The 17408-nt window shown below is 38.5% G+C and overlaps 2 protein-coding genes across 2 annotated transcripts; one reads left to right on the forward strand and one right to left on the reverse strand.

Moving 5' to 3' along the window:
• Nucleotides 1-539: 539 nt before the first annotated feature.
• On the reverse strand, nucleotides 540-12080 carry LOC124268009 (protein SGT1 homolog). Its single transcript, XM_046703007.1, is given in 12 exon segments — nucleotides 540-1471; nucleotides 1694-1899; nucleotides 2254-2344; nucleotides 2619-2726; nucleotides 3618-3714; nucleotides 4901-5093; nucleotides 5752-5822; nucleotides 7010-7079; nucleotides 9252-9297; nucleotides 9299-9343; nucleotides 11866-11914; nucleotides 12027-12080. Coding segments are annotated over 12 exon segments (1098 nt in total). The 5' UTR covers nucleotides 12047-12080; the 3' UTR covers nucleotides 540-1369.
• Nucleotides 12081-12838: 758 nt separating this feature from the next.
• LOC124268022 (methyltransferase-like protein 7A) lies at nucleotides 12839-14613 on the forward strand. The gene is made up of 2 exons (XM_046703028.1): nucleotides 12839-13479; nucleotides 14088-14613. The coding sequence occupies exons 1-2, from the start codon at nucleotides 12961-12963 to the stop codon at nucleotides 14319-14321; spliced, it is 753 nt and encodes a 250-aa protein (XP_046558984.1). The 5' UTR covers nucleotides 12839-12960; the 3' UTR covers nucleotides 14322-14613.
• The last annotated feature ends 2795 nt before the right edge of the window (nucleotides 14614-17408 follow it).

Consider the following 17408-nt stretch of genomic DNA (forward strand, 5'->3'; position numbering starts at 1 on the left):
GAACAAACAACAGAAGAGGACTTTGCCAGTAAAGATGTCAAATTTGTATGTTAGAAAGTTGATTGTTAAAGTTCTTTCTTTCCATTTCTCATGCCTACCAAGTTAGGCTACGCCAGAAGGGCAAATGGTGGCATGACATACAAACAGTTCTCTTCTATATTAATCATTTTACATGAACCAATGTGTTTGTGCTTGATTTGAAGTGTGACTGTTGTGACAACAACCCTGATCTTGTAGACATATCGTCTTGGGAAAACATGGTGAGCAAGGTCCAACTCCAAACAGAATAGGTTCTTGATAATCCAGAGGAAAATATCTCCATTCTCTTAATATTCTTGACCAAGTGACTACCAGAAGTAAACGTCACAGAAACTGAAATATAATTAGAGCTAACCTTGGATTCAAACACAGAAGATGCATGTATGGGACCTTATTACCAGCAGCCAAAGGCAATGACTTAGAGAAACAGGCCATACACACACCTCAGTGTTAAGTGAGACATAAGTGACCAACATAGAACAGATGATAAGTCATCCACATAATAACACAGAATTTATTGGAACAGCAGGATGACTTCAGTGAAGTCTTTACGTTTTGCAGGTGCAATATCTCACACATACACAGTAAAAGCATTCCTATTTGATAAGAGTAACTGACACAATCCACCCTCAGAAATCAAGGGCCCCGTTTCACAAAGCTTTCGTAGCACTACGACTGTCGTAACTCTTATACAGTAACATAGACCTACGACAGTTGTAGGGCTATGATAGTTTTGTGAAAAGGGGCCCAGGGTCGAATATCGCCAATTCATTATGATAATCCCAGGTCCCATTCACTATCACACCTTTGTATTGAGTCTCATTTGAATGACATGAATCTAAAAGTTTCCGTCGAATCAACGCTACTTGTGAGGGAGACTATTTCAGTAGTGATTAACTTCAGAGATGGAGATGATAAGTTTCCAAAGATATGGTACTCAATTGATAGTGAATGGATCAAGGGCATTCATAATAATAAGCTAGATAACTGAAGATGGTGGGAATCATGAATCGTACTGCAGCATGTAGAGATCTTCATTATTTCATCCCCGTCCTTTAGTCCTTGTCACAGGATTACCTTACAGCGGTAGTCGCTGTCGTATGCGGAAGCGAATCACCTGGCCTATTCTCAACAGGAAATCATATCAAATGAGCTGTTACATTCATCCTCAGTTCAACTGGAAATGATGGCAAGTCACAGGAATCTGAATCATCAAGGTCTGAATGTGTTTTCAAAATATGTATGTAAAAATAACCATAGTTCCAACTGTCCACTTGATAAGGTGAAGTGGCACAAATTCGAGCTGGAAATAGAGATGTGAGAGGTGATTTCAGTATTTCTTCCATTCAAGACCATCTGGGGGCTTGACTTCTACTTTGTCTTTGCCGACTTCTGTCCAGTTGGTACTCAGAACAGTGCCACCAGATTCGTACTGAAAAACAAACACAAAGAAAAGAACAGTGTACTCAACATCATGGAACAGCAACGTGCTTAATAACACTATGCTGCCAGTTGTCCTGTAAAACAAACACACAGTAAAGAATAGTTTTCTAAACACCTCGGCACCACATGTACTGAAAAGAAGCATGTATTATCAAGGCAATCCAATGTTAACCCCAAGTTTTGTTGAAAATAACAAAAACAGTGGACTCACAAATGATTTCAGCATAGCTCGCTTGACATCGTCTGTCCCGTCAGAGTAGATCTGCTGGAAGAGGGAGTTGAGAGCAGCATCGCCCTCCTTCTTCTCCGTCTTCTCTTCCTCCGTCACCTCCAGAGCCAGCTGGTCCCAGTTACGTGACGTTGGGTTTGACGACGGATACTGAGATGTTGGTGCTGCCACAGGTGCTGCCACAGGTGCTGGAGGCCGGAGGAGAACACTCACAATGTATAACTCAGAGTATCTGAATGGTTTGTTTAATGCCACTTCCAGTAGTTCAGTTATATCAGAGCATTAGCCATCACTGTCTACCACTTTGGCAAAACCCTGAATACAGGCACTGAGCCGACTTATTGGGAAAGAATACAGGTGAACTGGCCATAAGTTTCAGGCACAAAGGGCCACAACTCTGCATAGAGACGTTGGAGCCCTAGACAAGGGACAGTAATGGGACGACCCTGCATCTTGACTCATCGAAGGTGTGAGTGTCTTAACATCAGTCTAAATATCGTAACTATGGCAACGTGATGACTGAAGATGAAAATAACACTGACCTGCCATGTATGCATTTGGTTCCTGGGGCTGGCCTTCACCTTCAAGCTTTGTCCACTGGATGCCTTCTCCCTTTTTCAACTTGATCTCTACCTGCAATAGCAATGGCTATGTGGAACTACATCCTCGGTATGTTGTTGCCCAAACATTTAATGTTTGTAGTAAAGAAAAAACCCACCATAGTACATGTTCTATTTTGAATAAAGAACTATGTCAAATTAGTGTTGAAATATGGAATTTTGATTAGCTGTTGTTTTCACCTCATGAAATAAATTCTGTGTTAAGTTGTGTAAAGTTACGGTGAAGTGTATCGTAGCAGAATAACAGACACAGTGGATAATCTAGGTGGACTAAACCTGCTAGTTACCTTGGTAGACATGACCTTGTAGTTGGACTGTTCGGGCACGATTGGGTGCGCCAGGTCCAGCTCCAAGCTGTAGTCCGTCCCACTGCCCTGTTTGATGTAAACACTAACCTGCAACATGCACAACATCCCTACTGTGAGAGGGGAGGTATCAGGTATTGGGTGCAAACATACATCAATATTGTCATGGTCAGTAGGGCTTAATGCTGCTTTGAAGAGTGGAAAGGAATGCAAAAAGTAAGCAGGTGATGCTGATGATCTGGGATTTCAACCTACAATCACTTGCTCCTGCCGACCCAAAGGGATGTAACTCAATTCCGGCAGGGTAATTGACCGGACAACCTGGGCTGCCTCATGTTGGCAATTAAATATTGGGAATATTGAAATAATGTTGTAAGATAATCAGCCACGACACATCCATCTTGTCACAGATAAGGGGACACAACTCTTCACAGCTAATTTCACAGCATTACTCCACTTGTCCGACACTGCCAGTGCCTAACTTCGCATTTACTTCCACTCAAGACAAATTTCGTAAGATCATAAAAGAAACATCCAGTAAACTCCCTTTATTACCAAGACTCCCATAACAAACTGACAGATGTAACAAAGTGTTTTGGGGTCCCGCACACTTGCTTCACATCTCATCCTAAATGTGTACAACAAATTACGATTACCATGAACAAAAATTAGTGGTCCCCTTGAGTTTGAGGCAGTTGAGGGCTGAAGCCATCAGTGTTTTCACATTGAGGTCATTGATAACCAAAAACACCAGCATCAATGGAACATGATGTTGGAGACAAGCAAGGGAAAGTCAAATCAAAAGGTTGGACATAGATTGAAAGAGTTCCTGATGCCATGGGACTAAAGCGACAACTGTTCATGCCTGACGAAATTACAAGCACCTGTTCAATGTACACTTCTGGCTTCACTCACTTCCCTGCTGTTTGTCGGCTGGTTCACACACAGCAACAAGAGACCGTGGTGACAGTTGTTACTTACAGTGTGTTCTTTTATGTCAGCAGTGAAGTCTTCTTTGGCCACATTCTTAATCAGCAGAGTAACTATGACATGGGTAGCAGTCTGGTACCAGTCATGTCTGAAACACCAACAGACACACGTCACTACACCAACAGACACGTCAACATCACTACACCAACAGACACACGTCACTACACCAACAGACACGTCAACATCACTACACCAACAGGCACATGTCAATACAGAGCTACAGAAAACTTTTTTGGTCATTGAGTTATGTACTCGCTAGTCTTCATCTCAATTGGGTATCCTAATTTTCCTTTGAGTAACCAAATAAATTGTACTCACCTCACTCAAACTCAACTTGGATATTTTGCCATTTTCCATTAATTTTATAAATATAATAAAGTTTAAATGTTAGTGTTTGTGATTTACATTTGATCTGTAATATGAGAAACGATAAGGAGACTGCAAGAACCTCTCAATATGCTTCAGTTATTTTATCTATCCACCAGTACGCAAGCTACAATTTGACATTTCAGTGTGTACGCATGTAAGATCACATTGAGTATTTACAAAACTTCAAGCGTACTTGTACGCAATAGACTTAATAGGAACTTGAGGCAAATTGGCAGTCCCAGCAAGTTTCAAGGCTAATACAATAATTTCGCAAGAAGTGTTGCACCTTTTGTCTTGTGATCTCACTCACAAAACTGTTTCTGATCCAAAGGAGTTTAAAGAACAATGTCTTCATGAAGTCGGACTTAAAAATGTGTCCAATTGGAAACTTTGATACATTTCAATTACACAATTTAATGGTTTGTCAATATTGACAATAACACTGATGTCAAGCATCAGAAAAAATATATGTTGATACAGATTTGCCTACGGCAAAAGAACTGACATTGTCAATACTTCACAGAGTTGTGGAAACATAATTCCTTCATCACCTGCAAACACACAAAAATATTTGGCACAAAAGTCATTATTTTGAACCAGTGAATGAAACCATGGCCTCGTTCCAGTGAGACAGTTAGCGGTGACAACACACATGGATGATGACTTAGAACATATCACGACAGTGTTTCTGGACTCGTATGCACAGCATGAGCCATAGCCCTGGGAGAATCTAGTCACTGCTGTAGGGTCAGGTTATGGTAAGTTTGCATGATGTTTGAGTAATGACAAGGGCTGATCTGATTTCCATGAGCTACACACAGACGTTAATGGAATGTAGTGTGTGCAAAACCTGTGACATATTAACAGTGAAGGACTGAATGTTGAGGCTATAAATGCTGACAAACTTTGCTTTTGGTTTTGATGGCATCTGGACTGGCTCTGCTGTTGACTTTGTTGGAGGCTCCGCTGTGGGCAGCGTTGAAGGCTCCGTCGTAGGTTTTGTTGGAGCTAAGGATGCCTCTTCTGTCGAGGACGAAGTCAAGGGAGGCAACTCTGCTTCACACTTCTCAAGCCACATTGCATAGTTAGAATCTGCTGCTGGAAAACCACCAATATCATACTTTATTACCCACATGGATAGAAATTACCGAAATTTTTCAAAACAATTCAGAAAAGTGTCAGGAAAATGCAGAAAAACATCACTTCATGTGCAATAGCACAAAGTCTTTCATTTAACCATTTCATCTTGTCTGGACAGGCAGTAAAAAAATACTGTAATAACTTTTTGTTGAAATGCCCATGAAGAACAGTAAAATAGTTTCAAAACAAACTTCAAAAACAAAGCTAGATTACCACACCACCCTATGGAATATCTAACAGCACATTAGCACAAAGCTGACCCCTCTCACATCTTTGCTATCACACCGCAACATGTTTCACACAGGGTTATTAATCCATGACTAAAGAGCTAAATAACATATAGTAGCTTAGCCACAGACAAGAAATACTGTAAACAAAGATACACAATTACTTCATTACAGCCCCTTTGGTTTTATGAAAATCAAATTTTAAAGAATTGATGACATCTGTTCTGCAGGCTTCAAAATTAGGATGACTGGGTGTCTCTCTGGTGTGCTGTTACAGTACTGAATACAGAGGTCTCCTAAACTTTCATCCTATATCATGAGGACTTATGACAAGGGCACTATGACTTTCATGCTAATTCTACAACCTTTCATCATGCAGAAGTACTTACGATCTAGGGACTGTCCTTCTCGGAAAGCATCAATAGCATTTTTGTAATCTTTAAGATGGAAGAGTGCAATTCTGAAAAGAAAGCACACAAAAATTCAGCTTCATGTGTAAGGAACCAAAGGAATGTAGCTTGGGGTTGAGCACTGATATGATGCTGACACACCCAGAATCATGTGCTCAATCAAGTGAATAAGAGGGTACGCTGACCTCCTGACATGGTTTAAGTACATGACTCACAAACAGGGAGGATTTGGTGCATTAGACATCTTAGCCACCCATGCAGATGTTATGCCTATCTACATAGTGAATGAGTTTAGTTTTACACTGCACTGAGCAATATTCTAGCTGTATGGTGGTCGTCTGTAAATATTCTAGTCTGGACCAGACAATCCAGCGATCATCAGCATGAGAATTGATCTACTCAATTGAGACACCATGACATGTGTCTACTAAGTCAGCGAATCTGACCACCCGATCCTGTTTGTTGCCTCTTGCAAGAAGCATGGGTTACTGAAGATCAATTCTAAGCCGGATCTTCACAGGTTCTATCTACATAGAGATGGGGTGAATGTTATGATATGCTGCACACACATCCCAATCCTATCAGCAACCTGTAGATATAAGTCTGGGCCTAGATTTTCAAGATCTCTGAGAGCTAAGATAGTTGTAATTTAATGTTAATGTATGGTACTTACGACCATCTTAGCGTTAAGAGACCTTCGAAAATCTAGGCCCAAGACTAGACATACTTAACACTGATGAAAGGCACTGATCCACACTGTATCGACACAATGACACTCATCAGCCATCCATTCCCAGTCACAGATGTCATAATGAATACAAGGTGCAAATAAATCAGTTGGTTTCATTAAATATTTAAGAAATACAGTTCGCTCTACCACCATGTATATAGTAATATAGCAACACTTTCGCCTGAACTATTATAGTTAAAGTGAATGAGGACGCTATGAGGTATTTAACGTATTTCTTTTTGCCCAAGTGCCTTAACGCTATAATAGTTCAGGGCTTAAAGTGTGCTTTTATTAAACTATACATGGTGGTAGAGCGAACTGTATTTCTTTTCTAAGATGCCAAATTTAATACTTTCTAAGGATAATTACGATTAATTTAAGGCAGAAAACAAATACGGTGTCAGTGACCTAAATTAAGAATCCTCGCACAGGGCTAACTGGCGCACTGTTCTATTGATGTGTCTGAAAGATTTTTTATTATTGCTTCTGATAAATAAGAGTACATACCCTTTCCGGAAATGTGCTTTTACATTCTGAGGCTTAATCGTACATGCCTTGCTGCAGTCATTATATGCCTCTGAAAATCAAAGTTGTAGATGATCATTAAACCTAATTTCCTACACCTGCCAGGAAACCTGGCTCCAAATGCATCTGTCTAACAAACACTACAAGAGAAATATTTGACTACTTTAAGTGGCATTTAGAAGCTGGTATGATGAGGAGGAACACTTTGTATGGATAGACAACTTCTTAATAAGTGTTCCTGTTCAAGACAAACGTCGTACTTCAGCTTCATCATCAAAACCAGTTATCCTGTTCTGATACGATATAAGTGTACATCTGACAAATCCTCCCTCAATCATGTGACATGATCAAATCAACCAATCAGCAGGCTTAAAACCTCAGTGCATAGATTAGATAGATCTAAGATTTTGGTGTCTTGAAACACAGTATGGTCGAACACCCTTGTGTGAAACTTTGTGTGCCTTGAAGTGCCCAACCTACTATAGTCAAGAAGTAAAATCTTGGTAAAAGCATAACCCTTATTTAGTCATCATTTTGCAGTTGTGGTGAACTTCAGATAACTTTAAATATCTAAAAAGGTTCCTTCAACTTTGACACAACAGCGTCCAAATGGAAATAACAGGCAGCATATATACTCCTCACAAAAGTTAAGCAACACAAATTTTTAGTCTCATTACATTTTCATTTATTGAAATTGCAAATCATGGAATGATGCAATAGCAAGGTGAAACATATAGACACATGATTAACAAAATGATATGAAATGGTATTGAGCAATAATAGACTTAGAAATCATCTAAAGCATGTACCCGTGAAACAGTCGTGCAAAATGTGCTGCATTGATGGAGCAAAATGTTAACATTAAGGTTCAAGTCAGTTTTGGACAGTGAAGCAGTGTTCAGCAACGCGTATGACCACCATGAGCACAAATGCAAGCTTCTACACGTCTTTGCATTGACCAAATGAGCCTTTAAAGTTGCTGTTGTGGAATGATTTGCCATTCTCTCTGTAACGCCTGCTGAGTCTGGGGGTGAACATGGAGACCGTAAACACAACTTCCAATAATGCCCTAAGCATGTTCAATGGGATTAAGATCAAGTGACCTTGCAGCCCAATCCATATGTGTGATGTTGTTGATCTAAACAACATCATTAAAAACTCTTCTCGGGCATTATCATCCATGGCCAGGCATTATCATCCATAAACATGAAGTCAGGACCCGCTTGTTGTGCCAGGGGAATGATCACAGGTGGGTTTACGCCGATCAGAGTGTGTAAAAAGTGGAGCACATCCATGCCACACATTTTGCATGTTGATTCTGAGGGTGGTTGTGTTCGGGTGATGTTGTCAATGTTATCAGATAAATCAAATTGACAGTCACTAAAGGTTATGTATTCTTTGAATATTTACCTTTCAGTAATGCGTCGGCAAAAATCGCTATGCAGATTGATAAATACATTACACTGAAAATACTTGTCGCTTTAATTTGTTGTGAGGAGTATATTTTGTAGACATATTATGTGCATTGTCTTTTTGAGCTGTTGTTCCCATGGTTTTCTTTCTGAGTTTGGCGTTTAATTAGAGCAATAGATCTGATTTTAATGAGATTGGGATCGTATGACAATACAACATCTGTTTTTAATGAGATCAATATGATGACAGTACAACATCTGTTTTTTAATGAGATTGTTTACATATGAAACTGATGGCTCAAGTCGCTAGAGCTGCAATGAATCAACATGACACATATCAGAAATATTGGGCATCAAATACAAATATTGAGTAAAGAATACAATAACAAATGAGCAGTTGATGGATATTCAATATATTCAGTGAAACAACAACAAAATACATTCACGGATGGTTTTGACCATTTAGACAGTGTAAATTTATCACGACAATCACCAGTGACCACATTAATGTCAAATTACATTGACTACCATCCTGCTTGGTTTGGGATATATTCCATTTTACATATTTCACTTTGATAAATAATACCAAATTCAAGTAAAAACATTCTTTTTTAAAAAACATGCATGAATATTTGATTCTAGAATGATGAACGGAATTCATGAAGGGATACGAGTCAATTCACAGAATATGCGAGTGAATTGTTTACAAGGAGCCATAAAAGTCACAGGGATAAGATATACAGTAGAATTTTGACAATATTACACCATGGACATGAGTTCAACAAATCAGGACCATGGTCAACCCATCTCACCTGTGTACTTCTCAAGCTTGAGATAGGCCTGGGCTCTGTTCACGTTAGAACTCATCTCTCTCACCTTCTGCCTGGATGGCTTCAGAATAGAGCTGAAGAGATACAGAGACAGCTATACCAACATGACCAGATTTTTGGCAGGGTACTCTTCTATTTCATGAACAAATTTGAAAGACATATTTAGACTGTTTGGATGACAATCAATATATGTTCTAGAAAATGAATGTTTTTGAAATTGCGATGTGTATAAAAATCATATAAAAACAGATGGCATATTCTACATAGTTCACACTTTGGAATGAATTTCCAGACTTTTTTAATGCAAGCTGATTCATTTCGAGTAAAAAGTGACAAAAAGCTTACTTTTCTTTCAGACCAAATACAATAACAAAATGAAAATAAGCTTTGATTTTCAGGACCTCGGTGGTAAAAGTATTCATCCAACCTGGGTACTCAGGTAACCTGTTCCAGACCCAGTTTATATAGCCTTATAACGGGACTGTAAGGGTCCTTGGCAAACAGACACAAGATATATGCATGGCCTGTATATATTCAGTTTTGCATATCTCGCTTTGATGAATAACACCCGTTTCATTTAAATGTCACTTATAAAAAATATTCGTAAATAGATGTTATCAATTCTAGTGACCACAAATAACAAACTGAATTAATGAAGTGATACAAGTCATCATTTCACCAAATATGCAAGTGGAACTAGTAAACATCTGTAAATTTACTCAGATTTCATTGTTATACGGGTTTTGTGTAGATTGGGTTGATGAGCCTAGTGAAGACTTAACAGTAAATTTCAACACTCTGTACACATCTTCTCTGTGTCTTGTGTAAGGGTCTTGTACAGTGTACACATGGGGCTCACCAACAACAAGTTAACACTGTTTTTACGTTTCCTACATAGTTTTAGACATATCCACATGTTGGAATTTCTCAACATTCTCCATCAATGTCGCTGAAAGAAAAATATGGATGCTTGAAAGGCTCACTTCATACTGTGTTCATCATTTCATTTAGGTCACAAAGATATGACCATGCCCTCAGTTTGCGGTGGCCTCGCATGTTCCCTTGAGGTTTGTGTTCAGTCACCTCGCATGTTCCCTTGAGATTCGAGTTCAGAAGCCCAGAAAATTAGAATATGCTAGAGTGTAATTGAGGTAATGCTGATGTGACACAAACCTGTGAGATTCTTTGTAAGAGAAGGGGTGTAGTATAAGAAAATGTTCAGTCAAAGTTTGAAAAAGGTCAGCAAACCTGTCAGAGGAAAGGCCATTACTGAAAATGGCATCGAAAAACTCATGTGACATAATAAAGAACAGAGGAAAAGGCAACCAAGTAAAACAGGTGATGACAGTGCACCAGGCACTTCACGGGCTGCATGGAGGAGTGAAGACGGAACAGCCGCTGGGGGCAAGAATGGGCCATATTAGAGCATTCTCTTGATGCATTGTTCTCTCACAATGACATTGGTGTTTGTGGCAAGTTGACACCTCAAAAGTTAGGAAATTGCACAAGTGTTACTTTTGTTCAATGGGCCAAGTGCACAAAACCAGTGTGTGGGCAATGGGTCCACCTGAAATTCTACACTCCAGTAATAATCATTTGGTGTCATGTGAATTTCTATTCACCCACTACCATGAAACTGCTACTCTGAGAGAGGATAAAAACAGGTACAACCTTTGTACAAATGTTGCAGCTACTATTTACTGTATCGGATTGGTTGTAGTCCTTTCATGTTGTGGGGAGATTGAACTTTCGTCTATCGACTAAAAACATCTCGTTGAATACAATACACATTACTTGACTGTTTGTATGTGAATTACGTGGTTGTCAAATATTGGTGGCGTTGTATGTATTTGCAAAAATCTTGACTGATTTCACTACTGGCTAGCGACCAGTTATCGCTGCATACCAGTTATCGCAAACACCTGGCTGTAGCGCTTGCACAGACACCTTGATTTTAACTCTAGTAGCCTATTGCTTGTGTGATGTGTCAATGTGAGAAGTACTACGGAAGTACAAGTCAAGCTGTCTGTGCAAGCGCTACAGCCATGTGTTGGCGATAACCGGTACGCGGTGATAGCTAGCCAGTAGCGTCCGTTTTAAATAATGTTACAACCTGACAAAGTATGCACTTTAGTGCACTTGTTCAGTTAACTTATGAAAGTACGATGATATTCTTTTTCACTCATGACAGCTGACAATACCTTGTTAGGTCATCGAATAATGGAGAAACCAAGGTATTTTGTGTTTAAAGCTGACAGTAGAGTCTATTCTTTTTTGGGAAACGATGACGCAATGGACTACTTTCAGTATGTGGAAGGAGATTGTTTCATTTTCAGTTTTAACTGCTGAATATGTTCAGTGACAATCATCTGTCATCAGAGACCATATAATTATATGGTCTCTGCTGTCATGTAGACGATAAGGATACCAATAACCGTGTCGAAAAATATCGATTCATAAAATTCCATGGGCTCGGTCAAATTTCACCAAATGTGCATGTCAAAAGACACACCATTCTGTCAACAGTTCACTGAATAAAAACATGACTTAAAAACACATCCAGTACATGCCCACACGAGTCACAAGGTTTGTTTACCTCGATTGCGCGCTGATAATTCTCACTGACGAACTCTTCGTTTGCCTTGCTGCAAAAGAGAAAGCATAAACATTTATTACTCCTGCATAAATAGCTGCATTGCCAAATTCATAAGTGACAACAAAACTGACAACAGCGGTGTGTACATGTATCCAATCTACCTAAACAGCTCAGCCGCCATGTTCTTCCAGAATTTTCTGTGCGACTAAACTCATGTGGCGCTTCCATCTAAATATGCACGCGCCGTTTTAGGATTTTGTATTTGGGTCGCAATTACGCAAGATGTAATATAATCTGGTCCCAATATGTTAGTCATCGCGCGTTCACGCGTGAATGGAGAATGACAAAGTCCAATTAAGGACACTGTTGAATTTAACGATATCGGTTTCAACTTATGTTTTAGTTAAGTAGATTAAATTAACTTAGTTGTTCAAAATCACTGAAGTGACTTAAATTATGCCCGAGCGTAAATTAGAGTAGGTATGCCATTAGCTTGCTAATTAATAGAACAACTAATTTCTGTGTGTTTATATTCTTGTTTTTAGAAACAGACTTCGTATGAAGTACAAATTAATGTGGCCTATTTCACGTTGAGACTTTGTGGCCTTTTCACAAAGTGATTTTGATTTGTTTATACCAGAGATCATATACCGATATATGGTCTCTGTTTATACCAAGGCCTATCACTATCACTATGGTGCTGACAAAGATAGAAATACAATCAGAGTGAACCTATTTCAGCGCCTATGACTGCACTACAAATGTAATTGTCCATCTGTTAACCGTATCCACACCAATGGGACATTCGTGAATTACACCAATACATGAACAAAAGAAAATAAGAAAAAGAAAAACAACAATTCTCATTCTCAAAGCACATGTTGAACTAAACAATTTTTTTTAACGGATTTTACGACCTGAAATTTACCAATGTAGTTGCATCGGTTTCAGAAATGAACCGAGTGCTCGGGAACGTAAGCCTTCGGGAGTTAGCTCCCTTCTCAAACACATGATGTTGAGCAGGTAGACAGGTGAAAAAACGGTCGTCGTCTCTATTTTACTGAAAAAAACAACGTAAACCTTGGAAGCTTTGAAATGGCGCTAGAAGACATTTTTGCTAGAGGTATTCTTCTGAAATATCTACTGCCAGTTGTCACTGTCGTGGTTGTCGTTGCACTTTCAAGAAAGAAACTGCGTCAATTTCGCTTGCGTTTCACAGCATACATGGGGAATAGGTTTTTAAAGAAGACACATAAGCGGATTCGAAATGAGAAAGCAGTTGTGTTTTCTGAATTGAATTCACAAGCAAGCAAAGCAAACCGTCCTTTACAGCTGCTAGAAATCGGCTCAGGAAGTGGCATGAACTTCAAGAACTTTCCATCAGGCTCAGAAATAATTTGCTTGGATCCAAATCCTTACAACAAAACTTACTTAGAAGAGAATGTGCACCTTCGGAATCCAAATGTGAGCATCAAGAAGTTTGTGGTGGGATTCGCCGAAAGTATGCCCGAGGTTGAAGACAACAGTTGTGATGCTGTGGTCTGTACTCTGGTGTTGTGCACTGTGAGGGATGTCAAGGCTGTTTTAAGTGAAGTCCTAAGAATATTGAAACCAGTAAGTGCTGAACTGATGCCAAGATTGGGAAATAATTTCTGCCAAATTTCTTTGGTGGACAGGGGTTTACTTAACCCAGATTTTATTCATAGCTGATTCACTTTTATATTGCTTTTAAGTTTTACTTAGATATGATATATGTTTTTAATTAATAATTAATAAAAGTAATACCATTTAGTAATTAAAATCTTATTCATGGTTTTCATGATACTAATTGGGCACCTATCTACACTCTGTGTCACTGTCAAAAAAGCCACACACATCCATGTTACTGTTTGAAAAATCAGTTGAAAATGTTCAAATTATACGCAGAAAAAACGTGACATGGCTTTCATTTGCATGGCTTAATATGATTACACCTTGAGAATAAATATCGAATTCTTTGAGAGATACACCTTGAGAATAAATATCAAATTCTTTGAGAGAAAGCAAGACTTTAGATATAAGCATGCACCATTTCTTTATTCCAATTATGAGCAATCTTTTGGTGGATGTTGTAACACTGTTTTCAAGCAACTGATGTGACATGCTCGATAATGGTGTCAGAACATACCGAAATTACATCGTGAAATGGCATTGCATAACCATTGATCTGTCTGTAATTACAGAATGGAATCTTCTACTTTGTGGAACATGTGGCATCAAAGAAGGGTAGGTTCAAGAGGAGGATCCAGAACTTGATCAACCCAATGTGGAAGAAGATGGTGGATGGTTGCAACATTAACAGGGAGTCTTGGAATGACATCCATCAAGCTGGTTTCTCAAAAGTTGACCTGACACATTTTGATATTCACATGTTCAAGACTAGCACTCCAGGTATCTATGGAAAGGCTGTCAAGTAGAGTGGAGAATGAAAACCTTAGATAATCACTTAGGCCACATTTGTTTAAACCACCAGTTGATTTCCAAAACTCACTGACATGGCAAATATTTACTGCTACTTTGCCTCTAGTGTGATCTATTTCCATGTGCCTCCTTATTACGGAAAATAGTATCAGACTTGATCTCAAATATTCCAAAATATAATTAATTCAGTGGGATGAAATATCCTGGTCACAAATATATTGCTGAAAAATGGCATTGCAGAATTTCGCAGTTTTGCAGTCTTGTGCAGTACAGAATTTGTTTGTTTGTTGCTTAAAGGATCAAAGAATCAAACATAATTAAAACACAATTATCACTTCTTCATGACATATAATATGCATTGCTGATTATGAAAAAACAAATAAACAAAATTATATGTGTATAATCGCAAATCAAAAGTGCAATATTTTGTACTTGGGTTTACCTCCCTCGAAACGAAGCAGCCGGGATACCGAACCCAGTTAGAGCGGGTGGGTGTGCACTCAAGTGTAACGGCTGGTTCATTAGCAGATGCCGCCTTCACGGCTCATTGTGTGTGTATATATAGAGATGTTGGGTTTTGTAAATACATGCTCATTTTTTGTGTATAACATTTTGCAATCAACAGACATCATAACATGTCATGTGTTCAAGTATCACACCTGCCTGTCCGTGTAATTACATAATGTGACAGAGACCGAACTCGGGCCATAAATCAATGCGTTTTGTTTATGGTGTATAGCCTGATTGGTGTTAAGTTCAAATTGCATGTGGTCAGTGACAGCAGCTGTGTATTGAATATTGTCATTAGCAGACAGGCAGGCAGACACACAGGTGTCAATAAAACAAGACATTGAGTTTTGTCTGTGACAACGACATATCTATATCACAGTTAGAAATTCTGTCAACGCTAAATAATGACATTGCTTTTAAGTATCAAACTGAGAAAGTGACTCGGTAAGAAGAACGTGTGGTGAAATTATATAAACAGTTAATTTACTGTCATAACATATAAAAAGCTCACGCCTGTGAGATATCAACAAAACATTAGAAAAATAGCTCACACCAAAGCCTTCACCGAAAGTATTCACCCGACAACCCGCCTTCCAAGCTGCGCGAACCTATTTACTTGCGCACGTGCTATGAGCGCAGCCCAGCTGTTGAAACCCATTTTCCCCAGAAAAGTCTGGGGAAAATTAGTGAAACGTTTGAACTCCGATTTCGCGCGTTTTTTTTCATCGCGTTATTTTTCAACTTTATAAGTTGAATTTGCATTTTTGACGATTTGTTTCGCTATGTCCATACCGAAAGGTATCAGAATCTGCAAAGTTGTGTTTTACGTTGCATGTGACCTTTAATCATGTTAATGCTGCAGCAAGCAATATTCATGCTATGTAACAGAGGTCTGTTAATTATCAAGTCTGTATCAGACAACACCATGATGAACTGAATGGGCATTGGTCTATGGAATTGAGGTGTTCATCAACCACATCAGCGAATCTGACCATCCGATCCACTAGTTGCTTCTAATGAGTTCAATTCAAACCTAGCTCTTCATGAAGGTGTATTACATAAGTGGTTTGTTATAAGGACTTCCAAGAATTTTTGGCTTTTAGAGATATCCAATGACCAAGACATTACGGAAAAATTCTGGTCAAGAATTTACAATCTGATTGTTTTGGTGTTCAAAAGAATCAACATTGGAATCTTTGCTGTGATTGTATTGTTAACAGATTTTTACGCCCTTAGACTACAATATTGCAATCTCTGTTAAGAACATATGTTAGTTCTCATTATCACTGAAAATAAATCTGGGGACATCCAATCATGTGTCATGTCATAACACCATTCCCTAGGCCTCCAATGAAGCAGGGTGTTTACTAGATTGGGAAGGAGACCGTTGGTATGTGTTTCTTATTAATATAACCTCAAAAAAGGTTAACACTGGGTATTCAAAAAGACAGTTATGGTTGTACAACTGATTCTGTTCAAGTCATTGTCTATCTTTCACTTGTGATAAATGGGATATACATTTGAAATGAAAGAGAATTTTCATAGCTCATGGGAAGTGCTGACATTTAGCCATTGTCATCTATTAGACATTACACAATGTTCAGCTCAGTTTTCAAATAAATCGAAAGCTTTTTTGTTATATTTTTCAAAGTATAGTCGGGATTGGAAATCGCCAGTTTGAAAAGTGCCATCAAAATGTAGGTGGCTGTTTCTGATCTTTAGTGCGGACTTCTTATTTGTCATTTCAATGGTTGGTTAAAGTTTAAGAAGGCAGAGAGCACTCAGATATGCTCTAATGAGAAAAACTGTTTTAGCTCAGTTAATTTCTTATACAGGTTTGAATATTTGTTGAATAAGTTGATCATTGATTTGTTTAAGAAATGCTTTTGCTTGAATACGTTTGGGTGTTTTACAACATACGCTTAGTTAGCTTCAGTTTATTTACCAACACAACATATCCAGCCAAGAAATCTGTTGATCAGATACCATCCATATGGTGTAGCCATTTTGTGAAGCCATTTCCATTTAGGGTATCAGGATTCACTGATGTATTGATATATTTAAACATGACAGATGCATTATGCTGGGATTTTTTTATTTTAGAAAAAGCATTGTTGGAATAACCTGGTGTGATATCTACCAGGGCTCGATTTAAGAGATGTTAACTTACTTGCACTGGGTGCAACCTAAGATAAAAACCTACTTGCACCAGCCCAATTCCAGTTGCACTGCTTTTATTGGAATATGTAATGAAAGAAATATGCTATTATTATTTCGATGTTTTATTCAGAGGTTTACCCACTCAAAATTGACTTGCACCTGGTGCAAGTTAGACTAATAACAAGGTTGCACTTTGTAATTTTAGGTTGCACCAGTGCAAGTATCAAAGAACTAAATCGAGCCCTGTCTACCCTTGCCATCTGTCTCTATTTAAGATGCTATATCATGTTTATATTGTATTCAGAGGTTAATAAGTGCATTTTTCTGAATATGTTGTGAAATAAAATTAAATGACAATTTCAAATAGAAATTCATGTTGTAGTAGTAGTGAGCAGTGGGACATCAGTTGATGA

Source organism: Haliotis rubra, unplaced genomic scaffold (genome assembly GCF_003918875.1).
Source record: "Haliotis rubra isolate DU_JTF1 unplaced genomic scaffold, ASM391887v1 Scf1355, whole genome shotgun sequence".
Lineage (NCBI taxonomy): Eukaryota > Metazoa > Mollusca > Gastropoda > Lepetellida > Haliotidae > Haliotis > Haliotis rubra.